The sequence below is a fragment of the Pleurodeles waltl genome, chromosome 3_1 (genome assembly GCF_031143425.1).
Source record: "Pleurodeles waltl isolate 20211129_DDA chromosome 3_1, aPleWal1.hap1.20221129, whole genome shotgun sequence".
Taxonomy (NCBI): domain Eukaryota; kingdom Metazoa; phylum Chordata; class Amphibia; order Caudata; family Salamandridae; genus Pleurodeles; species Pleurodeles waltl.
In genome coordinates, this window is record NC_090440.1 from 1,306,587,830 (window position 1) to 1,306,612,198 (window position 24,369).

Sequence of the window (24,369 nt, forward strand, 5' to 3'; positions counted from 1 at the left end):
GGCAATCCTTGTAGCACAGCAGTCCTTACTCCTGGCAGGGTTCCTCACAGGTCTAGTAGTGTACTATCTTGGTAGGGTCAGAGCCACAGGACATATACCCAAATGCGCCCTTGAAGTAGGGGTGACTTCAAAGCAGCTCCTTGAAGTAAACAGGTCCCCCTTTCATCCCTGCCCTGGCTCCAGATTATCAGCAGAGGGTATTCAGACATTTGTGTGGGACAGAGATCACTTCCTATTAAAGTGTAAGTGTCAGCTCCACCTTCCTCTTTCTGCCCAGAGAGGGCTATCTGAATGCAGATGAGTTCTCTGTCACACCCACCGTTCCTGTGTTTGTGGCAGTCTCAAGGAAATGCACAAAGAGTAGCTGTCACCTACCCAGATGTGTACTGGGGACAAGCTGCAAAACATACAGAGCAGGAAGAGCAGAAAAATGCCCACTTTCTAAAAGTATTATGACAACAAAGAACCTTGACTGATTATTATTTAACAAACACTTATTTATTCTTTGGAGATCAAGGAATTTAATTAGCTTGACCTTGTTTTTATGAACATAGTAGCTTGAACATTCATTTGTGTGTCAAGGTTCTTTATTTTCATTATATTTAAAAGTGCTCTAACCTTGCTGATCGAAACAGACCCAACTCCTTAGTGCACACTTTCTAAAAGTGGCATTTCTATAATAGTAATATTAAATCCAACTTTACCAGTAACGAGGATTTATCATTACCATTCCAAAGATATGAAACATGACAACGCCACTCCTTTCGGATCAAGAATTACAACTTAAAAGTGTATTAAGGAATTCCTAGTGCTGGCCTATGTGAGGAGTAGGCCTCATAGTAGTCAGAAATGCTTGGAGTTTTTTTACTACTAAGACATGTAAAACCTAAAAGTGCATGTCCTACCTTTTACTAACATAGCATCCTGCCCTATGGGCTACCGAGGGCCTACCTTAGGGGTGATGCATATGTAATAAAATGGGAGTTTAAGGTTTGGCAAGAGGTTTTAAATACAAAGTCGAAGTAGCAGTGAAGCTGCACACATAGGCTCTGCAATGGCAGGCCTGAGTTTAAGGGCTTCTGAAGTGGGTGGCACAATCAGTGCTGCAGGCCCTGTAGAAGCATTTCTTTACAAGCCCTGGTATGTGGTATACCACTTTACAAGGGACTTATAGGTAAATTAAATATGCAAATGTTTATACACCAATGTTTCCATGTTAAGGGTAGAAACACATGGCACTTAATACTGGTCAGCAATGGTATGGTGCTCAGAGAGCCCAACAAAAAGATTGTGAGCAAAAAAACAATGGATTTAACCCAGATCTGTGATAGTGTGAATGTTTGACAATGTTCAGCATTCCATCAATCATCTTTTGGTGTTTTTTGTGTTTCAACTAAAAGATACAACAAAAATTTGTGGCAAATAGGTAAAAAGATTGGAGGAAGACCACCCTAAAGTGGACAGGTTTAACTGAGAAAGAGAGTGTGTGTGGGTAGTGCCAGACATCATGCTTTCCCTTTCAATGAAGTACGTTTTATAGTTATTAAAAACTGGAGCTGCTTTTCGCCCTTGGCCAAAAAGGAAGCAGCATCCAAAAGCCCCTGCATTAAGTTTTGACACAATACCTAGCACTAACTTCTGACATGCCCGCCAGTTTCTTGAGAATCGTACCTATGGTAAGCTTGTTTGCTTTAAGAAAGTTATGTTTTCATTAATTTCTGATGTTTTTTATAATATATCTCACCTACAACACCTTTAAAGTTCTGTAAATATCAAGTTATATCTAGCCAACCTATTGGCACTGATGTTATCTAGCCCAAGATGATGAAGAATAAGACCACACCACCAAGTTTCTAAAATATAGCCAGCAGGTTAAACACCCAGAAACCAATTTCAGGAGTTACACAGCATAAATCACTAAGCTATTTTGCATGCTGTTTTCAATAAGTTATATTGTTGCTAAGTTTCTCTTTAGTCTGGGTATTTTAAAAGCAATAAATTACCTACTGATTTGTTTTCAGGGTTGTAATATAGTATTTGCTTCACTTCCTGACTTTCCCTTTCCATTAATCTGTTTGAACCCAGACAGTCAGCTAGACAAGTGGCCCATTATGAAATGCAGAATGAAAAGTATAAATAGCAAATAGAAAAAATGTAATATGATCTATTTTTTATAAATCTAAGACTATCACATGTACATATAAATGTCAAACCTTTTCTAAATGTCACTCAACTAAAAAAAAAAACATATTTGTATCATAGTTTATTTTCGAAATGATGAAGTAAACAATCACAGCTTTATGTGTCCATTCCACTCAGAACGAGTACCATCAAATGCTGATAGTTAGCCAGCAGCGGGTGCAGCAAATCTCAAGGGAAGTGGCAGACAGGGGATGATGGGGACGGGGGGAAACTTACCTCTTTCCGTTGCCATTGCCTACCGCCTCTATCTTCTTCTGGTGTCCCAGCATTCACTGGGACACCAGCACAGGCTCCCCAGCAATTCTGGGGCTGCTTTAATGGGAAACTTAGCATCAGGATTGGTTTGAGCAGCTTGGACTGCCACTCAGACACCAACCCTGGGTTATGTGCAGTTTCAAACGGCTGGCCAAACACACACGCGCGCCTAGGAGCACTCTCGCCTCCTCCCCGCCTCCCACCTCCTGTGGCCCAGACTGTCCCTCCCTACACATGCTGCTGGCTGAGCCAATAGCTGAAAGATAAAACAATAAACAAATATTGTTTTATCTTTCAGCTCATGGCTTAGCCAAGGGTACGACGCTCCATCGCTACTACAAAGGGTCCACACCTGTAAATAGCATGTCTTTTTTTGAATAACTTATTGGATTTGATAATCTTCTATGTCGATGCTATGCACCAACAAGGATTAGGCAGGTGCAAGGGAGCAAAGGTGAAGTGCAGTGTGCTTTATGGACTGTGAAGCATCCTGGCACTAATTGGAAGTGCCAGATCTTCACAAAAAGAAATGAAAGCATTAGCTATTTTTGTGAGGAGTAGAAGGGCAACGAAGGAGTGGGTGAGGGCAATTAAAAGAAGTTGGGTTGGATATTTGAGTGGGAGAAGGATACGTCAGAGAGCGCAAGATAACACATGCACTCCAATGGAATGCTTAATAAAAACAAAAGTGCTTCCTTAAATGACAGCAGTTGAAGAATAGAAGTCAGGCAATCAAAAATATGTTAGAGGCTATGCTCGAGGGGAGGAACACCCACAAGAAGAGGAAAGAAAAACATTGAATCGGGAGCAAGCAAGTGAGAAAGACAAGAAAGACAACCAACGGCAAGCAAAGGGAGGGCTCTAAGCCCACTGTAAATTTTTGGTATAAGTCTTTAACAAACAGATGGCTAAAAGCTGTTTATAGACGACACCTGAGAAGAACAGCGTCTACTCACATTCACATGTGTACAAAAGTACCAGAAATGTCAAAATGTCTTAGTCTTAATGGAGAAAATACATAACTTTCAGAGCCCTGAGATTTTTCACATCATTGCTTGTGGCAAAAATCTCTGTACAAGATGGCATGTGCACATATGTTATACTCATATGCCTGTTCAATGTACTTTGTAAATCACCCCCAGCCCCTGCAAATGTGCACACTAAGCGTCTGGCCATGGGCAGTGTTGCTTCCAGGCAGTAGCAGAAATGGAGATTCTGTAAGGCATGATTAGTTCTCACTAGCATTGTTTTAGCCCAGGATTGGATAAAACCATATTTAGAGGTCTGTGTTGAGAATGCAACTGCCAGACAGACCTTTTGCTTACGATATACTGTACTCAGCAATATTGGGTAGGAACCCTTCAACCATTTTGGCAAGCCTCTTTAAGCCTTTGGCCTAAAGATTTTTCAGTCACATCTTTGCTCAGCCAGGATTTTCTTTCCCTCACTATTGGTTGTTCAAGGCTATCTTTCCATCTCCAATGAAGGTCTCTCATTTCTCATTTCCTATCTCCTCCCCTGGCTTCTCAATAGTGCTGTTTGGGGCCAGGTATGTGTTGTGTTTCTTTTCCTAGAAAAGAAAGGCAGTATGGAGGGGAGGATCCCTTGCCTTCAACGAGGTCCCGTTTTTGTTTCTGGGTCAAAAGAAGTTTACAATGGAAACTTCATTCTAGCCCTTCTTTTCTTAGTTTGTCAAAGAACCTAAACAAATGCTATAATGAAGGCTACCATTCCCTCTAGCTATTGCTCAATATATATAAACAATAGCAGGACTATACTGAAGTCTCAGGACTCTTCAACACAGCCCACCGTTTTCTTTCTTTTCCTGTCTTTTGTAATGCACCTGTGGCACATTAAATCAAGACCTATTGGCTTTGCCACTGAGTGATAATTTAGTGTTTGCAACTACACACCTGCCGTTTCTAAGGATTGCTTTTTGTTATTTTCTTTTAATAAAGCGTTAAGTAGACAAATAAAGGGATGGCTTAGCAGTTTACATAAATAGTACAGAGTTAAGGGCACAGAAATAATTTATCAATTGAGAGGTTGAATTAGCAATTTGAAAACAAGGTTCAGGTATGTAGTTTATAGGAAGCCTAACAAGGGCAGTTTCAGTTATCACTACAGATTTCAGTTGCAAGTGATAACTTCTTAAACTATCTTGCCTGATTATTTAGTTGTGTTTTAGTAATTGTATTTTTTATAATTACAGGAACTCATATGGGTTACAAATAGCAGATTTGATTGCCTCCAGAATCTCAGTGCCTTCCGTATTAAAAATGTGAAATACTGAATTCTAGTATTTAATACTGACATGTATTGCTTTTTGTATGAATTGTACTGATACCCCTGTTTCTCCGAAGAACTTCCAGGACAGTGAATTTAACAATGGAGTGTGACCCTACTTTGAAAGTGGTGCATACTTCCTTTTCTTCTAGAACCAAGACCTTCAAGAACTAATCATTGAGCACTTACCACAATGGACTGAGGCAAAAGCAGTTACTTCCACACGTTTTATGCCATAAAGGCAGACTGTTTCCAGTCCTGGACTTTTAATTTGGAAATTGTAGAGATCTTGCCTATTGGTTCAATCAGGTCAATGGAAGTACATCAGGAATACAAAGCTTTGAAGTCATTAGGTTGTCATATGACAAATTGATACATGGATTGAGGTGATTATCCTATACACCACCTCACATTACTCCAGTGCTTAATTAATTAAATTATTAACATAGCTACCTAATCTTGTTTCCACCTCATACCTTGTGTATGAACCAGATTCAGAGGGCCACTGGGCAAGCAAAGTTTGCCTAGGGGTTGAGTTGTTTTGCTCCTGATGTTCCTTGGTCAGACCTACTGTGGAACCTGAGCAACTAGGCCAAGTACTCCATCAGCACTTGACTTTCAGTGGTAGTGGGGGGCGAGCAGTCCAAGGCTTTTCATGGGAGTGCAGTGGGGGGGTTGGAGGTAGACACAGAAGAGTGAGCTCAGGCTCTCGACCCAAAATATGTGCAGCAACAGCAATACATGATTGTGCAGTTAAATACTTGCTTTTTATGAAAAAAGAGTGTATATGTACACAAAGTAAAATATGACATTCACAAACAAAACACACGTGCCCTGTGGTCGAGACTCTAGTGTTTCACAGGTAGGTCCCTGAGTCCTACTACGTTCAAACTAGCAGTAGTGGTTATTCCCCATTCACCATAGGTGACATTCACATTAAGCCCCACTAGTAGTCTGAGTCTCAGGAGTCTCACTCTGGCTCTAAAGTCAAAAGTATTTCTACACCAAAGTGCTTATCTTGTGAGTAAGAGCCGTCTCATCCGAAATAAGTCTTACCCAGACCAGCAGGATCCGAGTGAGTGAAGTCTGTGAGCATGCCCCCTTTCCTGACAGCTGGAGTGGCAGTCTCTGGTAAGTGTTCCTTACACAAAACAGACGTGCTGAGGTCGGCTGTCCTGGAGTACCAAACATGAGGTCGTGCAGCAGCAGTGACTGGGTGGTTCTCGATGCTCCTCTGATGTAGGATCAATCCTCTGTTCCTCCCTCCAGCATGTGGTAGGGGAGTAGGGTGGTGGTGCGATGATCCTGTTACTGCTTCCCAGTCATGGCTCAGACCTGCTAGGGTTACCACAGCAGCCTCACTCCACCATGGACAGTCTCTACCAGGCAACACTTCTTGCTTGATCCTAGTCTCCTGTGGCATACAAGGTCATCATCCGTCCACTGCACAGGGCTCCAACCTGATCGGCACAGCAGCTCTCTTCACAGCAGCCCCACCTGGCATACAGAGGCACCACTGCGGCCCTACCTGGCACAGGGAGTTGCAAATGTTCCCTACACATGTGTGATGACTCATTTGGTGCAGCAACAATCACAGTTCTCTTCACAGTGTCCCTCCTCTGGTATACAAGGGTCATTGACTTTTCCTGCACATGGTCAATGACCTGATTGATGCAACAGTCATCTCCTAACTCCTCACTAAGGGGATCCTTTCACTAGGAGTCCCCTCCCTGGCTGCCTCCAACACTCTCCTCTTCCTCATAGGGTACACTTGTTTGGACAAGCAGAAAGACACTGGTGTTCCAGGCTCCATGACAAGTGGTCTTGGATTCCCTGGGTGATGTCCCTAACCCATCTTGGACACTAGTATGCCTTGGACCCTAGTCCTGGTCACGGACAGAAGTCTTGCAGAGCTCCTTCTCCTTGCGCAGCCAGGCTGGCTGCTTGACAGTTGACGTTTTTTTGGGTCTCATGCTCCCTTTATGGTAGTATATTGTCCATACACCAAATGTGATTAAACGTCTGAGTCTTTGAGGTTTATGTACGGGGTTTGCTTCCTTTTGACCACGCATCTATTCTCTCTTCCTCTTGAAAGCGGCGTGTCACAGCAGGAGGAACTCAAAATTTGATAGTCCCACAATATAGTCTTTGGGAGTGACTAGATGTTCACACCTGGATGTCAGCCACAGTAATATGTGCATCAAAAGGTTAGCCCAGGGCCTCAACCCTATTCTTCATGATTCTCTTATCAACCCCATCCTGTTCCCAAGATGTGTCCTGGCCCTTCCTTGTGATATCTCTCTGAATTACTTTGAAGTATAATGGGGAGTCAGTCTCCAGTAGTCAGTGTGTGTCACACCCATCTTACAGAAAAGCAGCAATATACAAATGTGTCTGGTGTTATTCCTCCACTTCCTTTCCATACCTCTTCAAGCAGGTCTGGGTCTCCCAAAAAGCAATCCTGGGCCCTCCATATATGATATAGTTCACGGACACACCCAGTACATACATACAACATACTCACACTGCAAAGCACTATGGGGGTCATTATGACCCCGGCGGTTGGCGATAATGTGGCAGTAGTACCGCCAACAGCCTGGTGGTACTTACCGCCACATTATGACATTGGCGGGTTGGCTGAAGCCAACCCACCAGTGTACCACTCCGACCACCATGGCTGTAGCAGCCATCGGGCTGGAGATAACCATCTCCAGCCCAGCAGCCGCCATTGTGCCGCCTGAGGGATTATGACCCCGCCTACTGCCCTGGTTGTCGTGGCATTCGTAACGCCATGAAAACCATGATGGTAGGCCATATCAGTGACGGGGAATTGCTTCCCTGTCACTGATAGGGGTCTCCCCACCTCTCCAGATACCCACACCCCACCCCTACCTTTCCAACCCCCAACCCCCTCTACATCCACGCCCAGGTCACAGCCCCCTTCACACACACACACCCTCATACACACACAAATTCACACATACATACACGCATGCATACATCCGCACACACACACATCCGCACACACCAAAAATACACGCAGACATGCATTCACATTTCACAACCTACACGCACTCATACTTCTGTACATGCACACACGCATTCAACACTCAACACATACCCGCATTCACGCACACACATACATTCACACCCCCCCCCCACACACACACAACACTCCCTACCCGCCTCCCCTGTCGGAGACTCGACGTACCTGGATCCATGGGCCCTCCGGCAGAAGATGGGACAGGGTGTCTCTCCCACCAGCAGCGCCCACCAGCAGAAAACCGCCAGACCCTATTATTTGTCATAATATGGTTTGCGATGGTCTACTGGCATGGTGCTGCTGGTGGTCATATTATGGCGAACGGCTGGCAGCCGCGGCGACGGTCTTTTGGTGGTGGTAGGCGTTTTTTACTGCAGATGTTGAAATGAGGGCCTACATCTTTTATGTATTGTACTATTCGCAAGCACATATACCCCCACTACATGGATCTAACATACATTCAACGCACAGTCCTGAATTTTCCCTATATTGTGATATTTATAGGCATACACCCAGCACATGTAAACCACACGTGTTGTGTTGCACTACACACCAAAACAGTGTAAGCCAAGTGTGAGTTAAGCACACCTTGGAGGAACTTTAAGGAGTGAATCTGTAGTGCTCGGACCAGGGACACAGGTAAAAAAGACCTGCTCAATCCTACTGAATGCTACATGGCCATGCTGCCGCCTTTTACTACTGTGAGGGTAACACTTTGGGGGCTCCCCTGTACAACATGCCTGCATTGAGACAATCCTGTGCAATGGTGTGATCCGTGTTCGCTAATGACAACAAATATTCACATTGGGGATCCAGACATCAGCATAGTTGAGGCACACAAGGCAGGGGTGTATGTCCATCAGCACAGAAGAGACTTTTCCATCCTAACACCTCATTTTTCAATCATTCATCACGTCCTGTCACTTTACTTCACTCTTTTTCACTACTTCTCTCCCACACTTGTTTTCCTTTCTTTGTCTTCCCCTTTTCTCCATTTCCCTGTCTTGCTCTGGGAAAAATAAGTAATGATCCTCAAAAATTATTTCTGGTGCCACTACCTGCAGCCACCGGTACTAGTTAAGCATTGCCTCTGGTGCACAGTGGGGATGAAATCAAGATTCTCTTGGCATGCTAATAGGAGGATTGCCATTTCATTACAAGACTGGAGGCTATAATTATGCATGTTTAAAGCCATCAAGCACCACACAACTCACATGCTCAACAGGTCTTAGGGAGCACATTGCAAAGATATTTGCACCCAACCAGTTTTTTGCTTTCAAAATCTTAGGTAACAAACCACCTACCCAGAAAGTTTTGCTAGCCATTGCGCCTTTGGAAGAATGGGCACCAAACCTGGAAAGATCCAAACCTGCTTCACTCATAACTCATAACTAATCACACCCATCTGGCTAACATATCTGTAGATACTGCTTTATAAGGTCTAACATAAGAAATCACCTTGTGCTCTAAATTCTGAAATCTTGTTCTTATACGCTCCCATACAATTCACCACACATACCTTTTCACATTCATGAAAAAAAGAGGTGGACAATTAAATCAGACATCGTTTTTGTTCTTTTCCAAATGTCATAGTGTACCCCTTCAGGAGAATAAAATCTGTTTGAGATTTCCAGTGTTTTAACATCAGAAACCCTTCTGAATGAAATCAATTGAAGCAAAGTAGCTAGCTTCAGGGAAATCTTGTTAAGAGAAAGGTAGTTATTACCTGTCCAAGAAGTAATACCTTGAAAATCAAACTCACTTCCAGAAGGGAGACTCATAGTGAGCCCTAGGAGATATCCTTAGCCTTACACCCTTAATCACTCTTCTTATTAGAGGGTCACTCGCAATCACAAAATTATTAAGGCATGACCAGCAGAAATAGGTGACCTATAGCAGTTATTAGTCCTATTTGTGAGTCCTGAGTTGTACAAAATGGTAATTGACTACCTCGGGTACAAAAGCTTCTTTGGAGTGGAAACCCTTTTCCATCCACCAATTAAACCACTTCCTCCAAACACCCATGTATCTCTTCCTAGTTCTGGGGGACCAAGATTCATTTGATAGACCATTCGCTTCTCCTAAAAATCCTGAACCTTTGCTCATACCCCTGTAATCTTCTAAAAGAAGGCTAATTTTCCTTCCTAAATCCAAAGAATGCTCTTTTCGGTCTGAAATCATCAGAATACCCAAAGCCGCCGGGACCAACCGGGGAATAGCCACTGCGAGCTCCATCACCCCTGGAAACAAACTTGTGACTTCCAAAAGGGGGTCACCAGAATAATGTTGTAAACTTCCGACCTTATCAATATTCTCCGAATCATGGAGGGGGGAGTCGGGCGGGAGGCATAACCTTCCTTCCTTCCCCAATCCTGCAGAAAGGTATCCACTGCCATTGCCTCCAGATCCGTCCTCCATCTGAAGTACCTGGGAACCTGGTAAGTCAGTCTGCTTGCAAACAGGTCTACTTGAACAGGATCCCAGCCCCTGAATCTGACTGAAAACCTCTGGATGCAATTTCCAATTTCTGAAGTCCCTGAGGTATCTGCAGTTCAAATCTGCTCTTACACTGTAGGTCTAGAATAAATTCTGCTGTCAACAGAATCATGTGATTCCAACAAAAATTTGTTTCACCAGGTTTGCCAGAGCCTACGACCTCGAAACACCCAAGTGGCTTATATGAGCTGCTACTGTGAAATTATCTAAATGAATCAGTGTGACAGTGTTCACCAACAACTCCTTGAACCTCACCAAAGCATTCAGCCCTGTCAATACCTCTAAACAATTTATATGAAGTAACTGTTCCTTTCTGAACTATCTTTCACCTGTACCTAATCTGTTCAAAGGTGCTCCCCAACCTAAATTGCTGGCATCTGATCCCAAGACCAGGTCAAGAATATTCCCAAAGATGGCATTGCCGTTCCACGCCTCCAGATTCTTCAACCACTACTCTAGATCCTGCAGAGTGTCTGTTGATAGGGAAGGAGAGTCCCCATACCACAAGCCTTTCCTCATGCCACAACCTTTCAGCCTCTGAAAGCCCCTGCAATGAAAGGTGACCCAGGGTAATGGCCTGATTGGACAATGACAAAAGCCCCAAAACTCTGATAAGATCCCTTTAGAAGATAGCTTTCCTCTGTCACCTTCTTCTGTGGGAAAACTATTGGGACTAGTTAAGCACTGCCTCTAGTGTGCACTGGCTGACTTGTTATCTACAGAGAATCAGCTTTGACTCATATTAATCTGCATTGTACAAGTTACTTCAATGCCGCCCATTGCTTAAAAGTTCTACACGGTCAGTAGTCTCTGTGCTTGGTCATGTCTCCAAAGATCCTTCTGCAACAATTCACTGAGCTGTGTTTACGAAGATTGTGGTACCCAGTGAATGGGATGGTTCGTGTTTTTATTTTGTTACACAAATTAACATTATTCACAGATAGTCAGCATGTAATGAGTCTTTCCAGACAACATGTGTTCTCATAAACTACACGACCTTGTTGAGTCTGTGGTTTGTGGCAGAAAAACACAAGGGACTTGCCAAGGGAAATGCACAGACTTGATACTTCAAAACAGATCATATTTTTTTAGGAAAAGAACCATGTGATTTAGAAGAAGCGTGTGTGTTGCATTTATATAAAACTAGCCTATGAAGTAACTGAAAGGTGTACAAGACTGCGGATAAGGCTTCCACCCAAAAAAGTGAAAGAATGGCATGTTCACATGAAATAAGTTAAGGACTGCTTTCCTTTTCTCTGAGTCCTGGTCCATCAATCTGTGGCCAAATTTGAAATCTCCCTGTGTTTTAATCTGATAGTTAATTGAAAGTGAGCTGTGTCAAAGAATCTGAGATGCTTTAGAGGTAAAACAAAAACAGCAAAACACATTAAGTATCCAAACAAACATATATTTATAAATTAAGCTTGGTATATTTTAATGGCGGACATAATAATGTCTATAATGTTGCTTATAGCCAAGACTGGTGTTGCAGACCCAAGTAATATTGGTGTGAGAATGGAAAGACAAAATCCTGTGCAAGAATAAGTTGAAAACCATAGGTCTGATTTAAATAAAATATATTTTTGTGCCTGAAATCCACTTTTAGAACTGGCTTTTGCACCTGAACGGATTTAAGACTGGTTTATGTGAGATATTCTCTTGTTTATGGTATGGCCAAATTAGATATCATTCTTTGAGATCCTTGCTGTGTCTCAGTTCTTGAAATATCTTGTGAATAAATTCCAGTCAGTGTCATACGGTTTGATGTCATACAGTGTGAACTAAAATATCCAGCTCTCCAAACTATGGTCCGTTATCTGTGACTTCAGCTGTAGTGAGTAGAGAATTGCAAGCTCTGCCATTAGAGTTGCATTTTCCTAGGTCTTCTAAAGATACAAGATGAGCTGGAGAGTGAAGTAATCGTTCCTGTCCACATATGAGAGTTATTTCACCCATAACTAGTTGGCTGAGGAAACAATGGGGAAATTTAGGGCTTGATGTACAAAGCGATTGTTAAGCCTGGGACTTCTAAAATCACTGAATTTGAAATTGCAAAATTACTTTTAAAAAAAATATTAGACCCTTTTTTGCATCTACTGAATCACAAAATGAAAAAGCATAATACATTGCTATTTAGATGAAGCATTTTTTGGGTGTTGATTCAGATTTGCGATTCTTTATGGTATTTATCAATGTTTTGTGACCATAATCCAGTTGCAGAAAATTGAAACGTTACCGACTCCTGGGTTGGGTTTGAGGCACATTCACGCTGTTACCTCTTTCTCTTTGTGAATAGAAAAAAAACACTGCCCACACTCAAACAATCTTTAAAAAAGTTTGCTTTTTAAACACAGAACCATTTCCTTTAAGAGAGACCTTTTCTTCATTTAAATGCTATAAAAAATATGGTGATCTGCTGATGCCAGCAGACCACCATTCCTGTGATGGCATTCAGTTGTAGTAAGTTATCTTAGTCATTAATGTTGGTGAATAAGATGGGATTGCAATTCACCACAATTTGAAATTTTGTGAAGGGAATTATTAGAACATAGGTCTGTTTGCAAATTGTTTTTTAATTTGTAAAAAGTTGCAAATGGTAATTTTGTAGATCAGGTCCTGAATCATTCCAGTAGTGATGTGAACCATGAGCGCAAGCAACTGTTTATTGCCATCATTGGTCTTTTAAGGGAATTGCCTTAGCTAAACAAATGATATATTTTTGAAGCATTTCTTTAGTTGAATTTCTGTATACACAGATAGAAGGAAAACAGAGCAGATCAGATAACATCCACTCAATTGAAAGGACTTATACAGTATACAATTAAACATGGGTCAAAATAGAACATTGACCGGGCTGTTTTACTTTTGCATTCCTTTGAGGTCTAAGTAATATACAGATAATATACTCTCCAAGGAAGAGTGGGGGGAATCTAGTTCGATTTTCTGAAATTGTTCCACCACTAAGTAAAAATCACAGTGGAGAGGTAGGAGTCGAATCCGAGATTGGGAGGGTGTGGTGACTGACATTGTGTGGCATGTGGAGGTCAAAAAGGGGAATAAACAGTGAAGAGTGGGGTATTTGTGATTTGTGTGTCAGTACCTCAGTACCAATATAGAAGGATCTTTTGGACTTTTTTTTCATTTATTACTGTGTTTTGCCTACTTACAGTTTTGAGGTCGGCGAAATCTTCAGTTTTTGGGGTTTTCTTCAAAGTGAAGAGTATAGAAGGAGATGGTTATAAGAATATCTGTGCTCATATTTGTTCTTTTATGTCCAGTATAGGAAACCAAATTATGTAGAATTTATAGGGGTTTTGGAATATGTTTTGTAGGCTTGAGTTGTGCGCTCGCGTTGTCCCGTAGGAAGAACTGGATAGATTTAACTATGCACTATATTGTGTGCCTGGGTACATGTCCCTATGATATAACTAAAATGGGGAGATATCACCATTTTCAGAATTAGGGCTCTCTCTCTCTCAAAAGGATAGTTATAACTGGGAACAGCTATGCAAGATTTACTACTTTGTCATATGAAGGGATCTCATGTGTCATTCTGTTGCCTTAAGGGCCCAATGTTTTCAGTTACAATGTTACTTATTGGGATATTCTGATCACCTGTTGAGACATGGATTGTTGACCAGGAGATGTGCATAGCCACACATTTCTGCCATTTTTGTGCACTCCCACAAGGCAGCAAAGGCTTTCATTAATGAGAGGGGTTCTGATAGTGAGGAATGAGGGATCTTTGAATGTCAAGACCATGTCATCCACATATAAGAGTGCACCGTTTTGATCCTGCAGTCACTATCTCTCTCATGTCTGCCTGTTGTCTGAATGCTCTTTAAAGTGGTTCTGAGAAGGATGTTGGTGACAGCAGAACACCCCCCACCCCAAATTCACTATCAATTCTGGTGGCTGAATAAATCTGAATAAATAAAATTGGGGGAAAACCCTTTCATGAAGAGAAACTTTCTCATTTGATGAACTTATTATGCTTGAGTGAAAGTGTGGGGATCTTTTCTGGATTGTTCTTAGACTTCCACTCGAAGAATGGCCAGGTAAAAAGACTACTTGTAAGGCATGAGTTAATGAAATAATGAACTTCTCAGTCTGTTCACTGGGATCTTTGCTAGAATTTTGATGTCTACATTCAGTAGTGATATTGATCAGGAGTGCTCCAGTTTTGGGAACAATCAATATCATTGACTTAGCGGAGAGTGAGTTCAAGCTTCTCTGTGTTTCTGCCACTTTGTAAGCTGAATGCCAACATACCCATTGTTTTGGGTTTAATTATTCTATTAAATTTTACTCAGGAAGCCACCTTCTGCCTGTCTCTTCCTAAGTTTTGTGTGTATTCAGAAAAAGTGAAAGGATCAAGAAAAAACATGTCTATTCACATTACAGAAAGTTAGATTCTTTTTCAGTGGTGTTTTTCAATCTCCATATGTCAACCATCTCATTACCTTGTATAATATCTTTAAGGACTGCCCTGCCCGTGTGTTTTTTGTTATGCTGACTATTACATTTATATAATACGTGCTGCATGACTAGGTTCCAGTCACCTCTTATCACTGCGCAGGTACTCCTGAATTATATAGGAAGTCTACCTGTTTTTGAGAGGAAGGTTCATTTTGATGGGTTCCAGAAATAAGTTGAGCCTAATTAAAATAATTAAGGGTGGCATTTTAAATTGACATTTTAATGAAAACTCCAGTACCTTCTAGGAGACAGTTTCACTACTCTAAATGTTTTAGAGTTGTTTTCACCATTTTATCACTTCTGTATCTGGTAGTATTGCTCTGCAGTCTCTTTGTAGTTTATGGTGTCAATTTCCAAGAGGTGAGATTCTTGTGGTAAAGCGATATCACCATGTTTAGTACTGAAGTACTGTAGAATTTCTTTTTTTATAAAGTGAGATAGTTCATGGAGATTGAGAGAGGTTATTACCAGAGTGTTTGTGCATGTGTGCTTTTTTACGTAGGGGTGAGAAACACACATTCAGGTTCTAGTAAATCAGTTTTTGGTAAAATCAATCAAGTAGTTGGAAATAGTGTATGAGATGATTACCTGTGGCTAAGAGGGTAAGAAGGATGATGTCTTAATTATGCAGCTCTATAACATGAAATGTTATGTTGGGCAATTAGGTAATGGGGTAAGTGATTTAGATCTGGCTTAATCGTTGTTTAAGTCCTTACCTTCTAAGCTGGCCTTCAGACTGACTAGCAACATACGCTGGGCAATTGGGCTCTGTTACAAAATTGGGTTGTTGATTGACTGGAGTGTTAACCCTAGTCAAGCAGCAACCACAATCATGGTAAATGTCAGTCAAACCCTAAATTGCCCTTTGCTCACCCTTTGGTAACTTGGCATACAGCAGTCAGGCTTAACTTAGAGGCAGTCTGTAAAGAATTTGTGCAACACTTCAAACAGTAAATCAGTGAAAACAGAACACAAAAAGATTACACAGCAGGTTAGAAAACCAGAGCAAAATGTAATAAATAAAACAAGACCAAAATTATATAAACCCAATAAATAGAACTTAAGATGTGATATGTAAATAGTAAACTGTAAAGCGGCACTTAAAAGCAAGAAGCGCTAACCGAGGATATATGGTCTCGCCAGACAAGGCAGGAGAAAGTCAAAGTTCAAGCAGACTGCAATGGAGCACAGGCCGGTTACAGGGACCCACATTGGGTCCTCTGAAATAAAGTACCTCAAAAACCTGGTGCAGGAGCATTGCTTTTGTTCTGTACCACCCCATCATGGAAATGTGTCAATTTTCCCCATTCATTCGAGGAGCTGAGTCAAAGTTCCTCATGCAGCGTTTGCAATGCATCAGTTCCGAGATGTGATTATCATTGACGCTAGTCATAGAAGGTCATACCTAATGTCCTATTTGTAAACTCTTTCCCTTAAGGAATGAAAATGTTTTTACAAAGGAAAAATGTGAAATTTGTGCAATTAATTGGTGATCAGTGAAATTAATTGGATGAGTCTGTAGGTTTGGTCTGTGGCACTCTCTGGAATTTGAAAGGAGGTTGGTAAGAACAATGTTAGAATTTTGAGATATCTGCATTCTCCAGATTTTCTGGAAACCCATTACAGTGGTCATTGTTTCTTCATGATTTGTCTTCAGAGTTCTTGTCACCTGTCTGGTATTTGGTTGCAAGTTACCAGTCATTTATTCTCAAAGCCACTGAATCTAGTTTCTGATACTGAGAGGCAAATTCAGTGCACATTGATCAGATAATGGAGGCCGTCGTAATCATGTTGGCTTCTAGTGTTCCAACAAAAAACCTCTTGTTCAAAATCTCTCTTTGTGGTTTCTGCTGTAATTTCTTGTGATGTGGTCAGTTGAGATGGTTGGAATTGCAGTGGCATTTCATGCTTCAGTCACTATTAGTTTGTGGGCCTGAACTTGGGTATCCATTGTTTGTGAATGCAGAGTGTCGAGTCAGGTGTAGTAATGTTGGTGCTGTGTGTCTATTAGCTTTACCTTGCTCATCATTTGGGGGCCAATTCAAATGGCCAGGTTTCTTGTGAGATCATGAAGTGGTTCTCCCAATGTATGAGAATGGCAATGGGATATGGTCTAATCTGATGGTAGTAACAGCACTTGTACAGCTTGCGGTCATACAGTTCTCTACGTGCAGAGTCTGGCTGGTTCACTTTGGAATTTATGGTTTTGTGCATAAATTATTTACTTTATCTTACAGCTTCCACTGGTGGGAGAGTTTGCAGGCCCCTTTTCTTCCAAAAGGGTTTGTTGCCATGCTTGGATTAGATTAGAGATCAATGGCCATATGTTATTTTGCATTAATGCATTAAAGCCAAGGGTGTTAGACTGGTTTAAAAAACGAATGTCTGTACACACATACTGTTACTAAATCATTTGAATGGTGAATTAATCTCTTGTAGTTTACTCTTTCCTCTCACCCATCTTGAAATTCCTCTTAGTGTATTTCTCTATGGTGATGTGTTGTTATCAGGCTGTTCTCAGCATCTGATGTATTAGTGTTTGTTCATGGTATTATCTTCCCTCCAATGTAGAAGGTGGTTACTGTAAATAGTTTCACTTTTCATTTAGTAGGTGTTGACTAGCAGGTTTCTGTCTCCACGTATCAACCTTTGTTATGGTAATCAAAGTAAGCATTTGGAAACGGGGTGGGAAGATGAGGGTGTGCTCAGGGCTCCCTCTCATTTTCTTCTTAGTTCCTGACACACATGCTTGGCACTCTGACTGGTTCTTCAACACCCCCTGTTCAGCTTTGGTGCTCCAGCTGGGGCACTTCTCAAGTGGTTCATCTCTCTGCATGCATTACCATTGGCATCTGCTGCAACTTTCCAGAAGTCCATCTAGATCAACCATGGGCCTTTTGGTGGGCACAACAGGATTGCATGTTTGTTGAGGTAAAGATCTGCTACTGATGGATGGAGAGTGGGGGTCTCCAATTTCATAGAGTGTTTAAATTCTATCCTGGTTAGGATTCTGCCTCAGGTAGGCAATGACCTTTCATCTCTGGGTGGCTAAAACAGAGGGTTAGAGCAGTACTCGTAGCCCTCAATGCAGTGAGCTTTCCAGATCCTCAGAGTGAAGCTGTCATCTTAGTGACTACGCTCCATTTTATCTCAAAGGATGATGTTTTAATTGACTGATGCTAATAGAAGGCTTGGTATATGGAAGCAGGCAACTCTGTCTGATGGATTTCCAAGATGAATGCCTTGGCGAGAGGTTTGCAGGGAAGCTACTTGTTCTTTACTGAATATATTTGCTCTGCATTATTGGACTCAGGAGCTATATTGTTGAGGTGATATTTGGAATGTTTATGGTACCAGATATGTCACAACCCTGTGTATCAAGATTCAAAAGCAAGTTGACAATCCAATTGCTTCCACCAAGTCATAAACTATCAGTAACACACAGCCAAGGCAGTGCAAAGTCATGCAAACAATAGTACAGTTTGATAGAAAACAAAGCATCTCTAGGCATGACAATTTTAACTTGGACAGGTTCTTTTATCGAAGAGAATTGGCTGTGAAACTAGTAATCATTGTTACTCTACTGAGTGGACTACGAATGCAAGAATACCTGTAAATATGCTGTTTGACTAGGAGGAAAGCTGTGCAAACTTAAGAGCCTATCTTTTATAATTTGGTATGGGGCCAGTGTTGTAGGGTTATGAAATTACAGCTATGGGGCTTCTTGAATCTAGGAGTCTCTCTGTGAATCCTATTTTGACAGTCTTGAGTTTTTTTAACATTGTAGATTTGTGACTGAATATCTAAAATGGCACTGAATCCCTATCAGTAGCCGAGTCTGGGGGGATCTGCATCAAAGAGGTCATAAATACAAAACGGTATTTCAGTATATTCATAAATCTATGGGTGGAGTGAAAAACCCCACTTGAAAAGTACGATTCTCTTTCATTTTTGGGCAACTGTATGTAGTCCTCTGCTAAATATCCTTCACTGTGTCAAGGTATGTTAAAAAAAACACTGAAATGACTTAAACCAAAGAACAAATAAAATCTACTTTTAGTACATTTCTGGTTTCCTGCCAAGATTGGTGTAGTTCGATTCAGCAGTTTTTGATGTAGTAGAAACTCAAATTTCCTATAGAACTTAAAATGCATAATGCTTCTTTTCTAAACTTCTTTTATTTTTTACGCTCTGGATGGATCCACACAAAATTCAGCTTACAAAAACCTAGCTGAAAGCATTAACTGTGTGTAAATTAGTCAAGCAGCCCCAAAATTATTAGCAAATGAAATACGTTATTTTCATATCTAAATGAAAATTAATCATAATTACAAAGCTCCTATCACAGATTATGTAATATATAAATTAAATACATTGTAAATAATGTTGATTTTTGAGTTCTTGACAAAAAAAATGTATGAAAGGGTTATATGAGTATTAAATCATGATAAACCAATGGATCTATTATTTTTTTACAAGAGGATACACAGTTAAAGGCAGTATTTTCGACTTTCAATGTTAATTTTGAGAGGGGGAGAGCTGTAGAATTCGAAATATAGGTCGGAGTGGGCTAAGGCACAAATGTTCATAAATCTATTCCAATAAAGGGCCAAAAAATGAGTCTTGAATATTTTGTTAATTGGTATTTACAAATATATTTCAAATGTTCAAATCATAGAATTGATTAATAATCTCAAAATCTAGAACTTTATGGAAGTAGGGGAATCACTATGCAAATTATGAATACAGGTGGATAAAATAAAGCAGAAACCTACTATGTGTCTAGGCTCAGTTAATGTGCTACCTCTTTGATGATAGCCTCTTAACCTGTTAAATTGTTTTGCAGAAACACCATAGGTGAAATTGTCTGTGTAAAATGACTGACTACCAAACATTTAAGTGTGCTTTTGCCTTCATTTACACATATATTTACATGTGTACATTTATCAACTGAAGCATGATGAAACTATGGAATTTAATCACTTGTTTTCTCTTCTACAGACGAAGCTACAGTGAAGAAGAAACCACCTCCCAAAACACCACCCAAAGCAGGTAACTGGATGCAAATCTTCTGCTTGTTCATTTCAAATATACGCATTCTGCAGTATTTGGAAGGGACAGAAACAAGGAAAGCTGAGGCAAAAGAGCTGTAATGTTTTTCCTAATACTGTGCTTTTTTGTCCCCTTTTGTAGCCTTACCGGTTACAAACCAGTACATAATTTAAAAATGGTCATGAAATCTTATTAAGTATTATGAATTAACATTGCCCAATAGCTGCATGTTTACAGTTCAACCTGTCATTTCAGCTTCGTTGAAGCACTCAAGTACAGTTGCTATGAACACCTGCTTTACTATACTGGTTAAATTAGTCCATATTGTATGTCATAGTAAATGGTAGATTCAGTAAAAATATTTGGGGGCTCTGACATGGTCAAAAGGTGTCCTCTGATGTTTGTTAGATAACTCAATGATTGCTGGATATATCCATTTGTAGGTGAGACTTGATATAACACATATAATGTAACAAACCACATAGAATGTATATGTAATTCAGTAGTTTTTTCTATTGTGTACAGCATTGCTTTTATTTTTTTACATTTACAAAAGAAGAGGAAAACACTACCAGCAGTAGCATGACTGGGATTTTGTTTTTACATCCCATAGAAATCTATACATTTGTATAGTTATTTCCTAAAATACATTTAGATGTTTAATAGTGAACATAAAACTTACTTCAAGGGATAGACTGATGCTGTAAAAGTGATGGTAAATTTCACAATAAACAATGAAAGATAAACAACACAGACTATAGCAGGTGAGAGATAATAGTATAGGAATAGAAATGTCAAAGTAATAAACATAGATGAAAGAAAATGATCACTAATGCTGAATCGCTAATAAAACCTTAGTTATGTTTATATGGTATGTGCATTATTTTCAACAACATAATGTGACAGAAAGAAACAGTCATTGAAAAATGCCATTTGAAAAGGGTGCACTGTCAAACTTTAAAGAGACAGATCCTCCTCCTTGGTTACACATTTACATATTTTATTTTTTAATAGTCACTTTACATTTATCTACATATATTATAACTATATATTAAACAACTAAAAGAGTCATAGAATGAAATACATTATTGTCAGGGTGTATGCGGTCCTACATGATCTAGGTGCTGTTGTGGTTTTATGGTCTAGGTGGCAGTGTTGGTGAGGTTTTAAAATGTTGGTGTGTTTAGACGATGGTGCATGATCGAGATCCAAAAGTATTCTACTGATTCACAAACCATAGACCATCACACCATAACATATCAAAGAGGTATGAGAAATTGCTTTTTTTCATCACATAATGTGCAATTGTTTCAGAGAAAAATGTAATTTGTGCCAGTATGTGCCACTTTTTAAGTGAGTACGCAAATGCACAAATAAGCCTCACAAAAAAACAGCAGCAGCCTAGGTCAAGCAGAAAATCCCTCTTGGCAAGTCATTTTCTGTATGAACCATTCTCAGCCATGTCACACATTACTGAAGATGATTTTGGCACTGACTGTGTGAATGTTACTTTAAAGTGAGTGGCTCTTTTGTTTGAGAGACAGAACTGCAGTACAGATCTATGTTTTATGTTTTGTATTTCGCAAATTGTTTTGTACACAAGTGATATGCTCACTTAAAAAGTGGCACAACACTACACTGTAGCACATCAAATCACTCAATCCAACTCCAGTTCACACCACCACTCCATTACAGAACACCTTAATAAATCCCATCACTCCGAAGCTTGTTCACTTATTGCCTCTGTTCTTCACACACTAAAGCATGCCCATCTACAACAGGTCTGGGATTGAAAAAACTTAGGTATACAACATATAACATCACTTTTTAACTCAGCTCTCCGCATCAAGGCAATGCCCACCACCCTGCATCAGACCATGCCTCAGTGCTCCACTTAATATATCGCAATGCTACACTATAAAACATTACACTATATCATAAATACAAGTTCAAATGTAACAGACAACAGCTTATAGCGGTCACTCATATAATGCTCCATATCAGCCGGCTGTGCAAAATACCAAACCTTACAACCCACACTACACTAGACTAAACCACCACATGCCACACTACCCTATTCACCACCATACCACTCAATAGCATCCCATTTCTTACTACAACTTACTGTCCTAAACAACATCAACAAAATGAACCAGAACACATCACAGCACAGCACCCAATATTAACCATCACCTCAACACAACTGTTACCATCACTTGACTACATCACCCTACAGTTTGTCAAGTAATGCAACAATCAAATGAAAACATGCAACTGAGACCAACACTTTACATCATTGAACACTAAGAAACAATATGCTGCTATTATTTTACGGAACGTCATGCATATAAATACCATCTGATACAAATATTGTCCCTGAAATATACTTTTAAAAAGTGCGTAGATTTACTATTACTAACTTCATTAAGCTGATATTTTTGTGAATTATATTTAGGACCTAATATGTATGTCAGACGATATTCTGAAAGCATGTGCCACACCATATAACAGCACATCACATGCTAATCTTTGACCACCATAAAAGATCCTTTCAAACTTTTGGACATACATTCATACCACAGCAAATCACAGATTCTCATTCCATATCTATCCATGCTATCCAGTAACATATCATGCTACACAATATCATACATTTCCCTTATTCACCACATCTCACCATGCACCACTAATATAGCCTCAATGTGGGTCTCACTAGAACTATATTCTAAAGTATCTTCATCTGATTTTATCATGATGAGCAGCTTGTGGGTATCACTTTTGTTGTCATTATTCCTACATGATTGCCTAAGGCGCTGGCATGTGCTCTATTTTTTAATAAATACTGTGAATATTGCATGCCAATTTGTGAAATGACTCCGGTATATAGTCGTGTATTTCACAAGCTTGATTTTTGTTTTTTCTCTGTCTTTATTTGTTCTGAACACAATAAATATTCATGCAAAAAAGTGTGATTATGGGGTGAGCAATTGTCCTTGTATGTTCCCTCTGTCCCATCCCCATAATTTACACTGTGTAGGGTGCCTGCCAAGGAGTCAAATGTAGAAACAACAGAGTAATTGTTGAACTCTGTGCTATACCAAAATGCAAATATGACACCCCCATATAGTAAGTATCAGCATTTCCCAAGATGTAGATGTTTCAGTAATCGTGAAATGTGTGAAATGAGCTTCTGTTAGCTAGATTATTGAAAGTCTGCTAATGACTGAAATACTTCTCAAATTCTGTTTCTTTAAACAGCTCTCCCACCCCAGATCCTTCAATTTGCAGCAGAAGATAGAAAAATTAGAGCTGGCGAATCCATCGAGCTACTGTGTAAAGCATCAGGAACACCACCCCTTACATTTTCCTGGATGAGATTTCGAAAACAGGTATACTTATAAAACAAATCTGCCATTTCCATACCTGTGAAATATAACGATATAATTTCAAGGGCATGAACTAGTTCTGAAAAGATATTACATCAAAAATAAAAGGAATAGTTCGTTTTGATAATGTGAGGTAAACCTTCTGAAGTAGAGATTTACACAATGTCTGGAATATTTAGATGTAAGATGATTTTCTCCACTGATTGCTATTTTTAAACTATACAGCACGTAACTCTGGATTTTAATACAATTTGAACAATTGTGGGGATTGTTTCAAAGAAGCAGAACAAACAACCCTTATTTACATATTTGACAACCCCTGTGTATATCATCTAAGTTAGTATTTATGAATCTTTAGCAGAATAAACAATGTAGCATTGTGGCTGGTTATTTTGGAGCTTCAACAGGGAACATCTTTGAATTGTATTACCCATTTTCTGCTAATTCAAGCCTGCATGATGCCAAACAATACTAGATTATGTTAAACATTTACAGGGTCACACAAAAACTGTTGAAATATGTCCTTAAGATGACACTACATAGACAGAAAGAGTTTAAGGTAGAAGTAGGGAGAAAGATAGAAAAAGAATAGGCAGAGATCAAATAGAGAGAACATTCACTTTTTCAGGGGGCTCTTGGGAGCGTCCGTTGCTCCCCCTACGTGGCCACTGCTGCTTCTTGTCTCTTCACAGAGCCTGACGGTTCGAGGCCCGCCTCCACCCTCAGGCACCCGCCTGCACCTCATCCCTGATGGTCTAGTGGCAATCAGCGTCTGTCAGGTCTGTCTGCTTTTTATCTTTTTTCATTCTCTTGCTTTAATTTGCCTCTTTTTCCTGGTTCTCTCTTTTTCTCTCTTTCACTCTCCTTTTCGCTCATTTGCTCCTGCGCTTTCCCTGACACTGCAGCCCCGTGGCCCACCTCCACCCTCGTAGCGCTTCCTGCCCTCCCACCTCCCAGCTGACCAATCCTCCCTCCCCTTCTTAAAGTTGGTGGTGCACAGCGGGCGCGCTGAACGTGCTAAAAGAAGCCCGTCTGCACCCATCCACGCCTAGACTGCACCCAGTGCTACGGACCCTGGATCTTCCACCACCCATAGATACAACACTAAGACCCTCCGCACTCTGAGCCCTGGATGCTGGAGCAACTGTCACCCTGCCTCTCCCAATGACA

The 24,369-nt window shown here is 40.4% G+C and overlaps 1 protein-coding gene across 6 annotated transcripts in view; it reads left to right on the forward strand.

Moving 5' to 3' along the window:
* The window catches only part of MYLK (myosin light chain kinase), a 1,681,938-nt gene that overhangs the window by 1,335,391 nt on the left and 322,178 nt on the right, over positions 1–24,369 (forward strand). For all 6 annotated transcript variants that reach the window (XM_069224656.1, XM_069224654.1, XM_069224658.1 and 3 more), the window contains 2 exons: positions 19,763–19,813; positions 23,072–23,202. In XM_069224656.1, the coding sequence (XP_069080757.1) occupies positions 19,763–19,813; positions 23,072–23,202 (182 nt within the window). The remainder of the gene's footprint in view (positions 1–19,762; positions 19,814–23,071; positions 23,203–24,369) is intronic.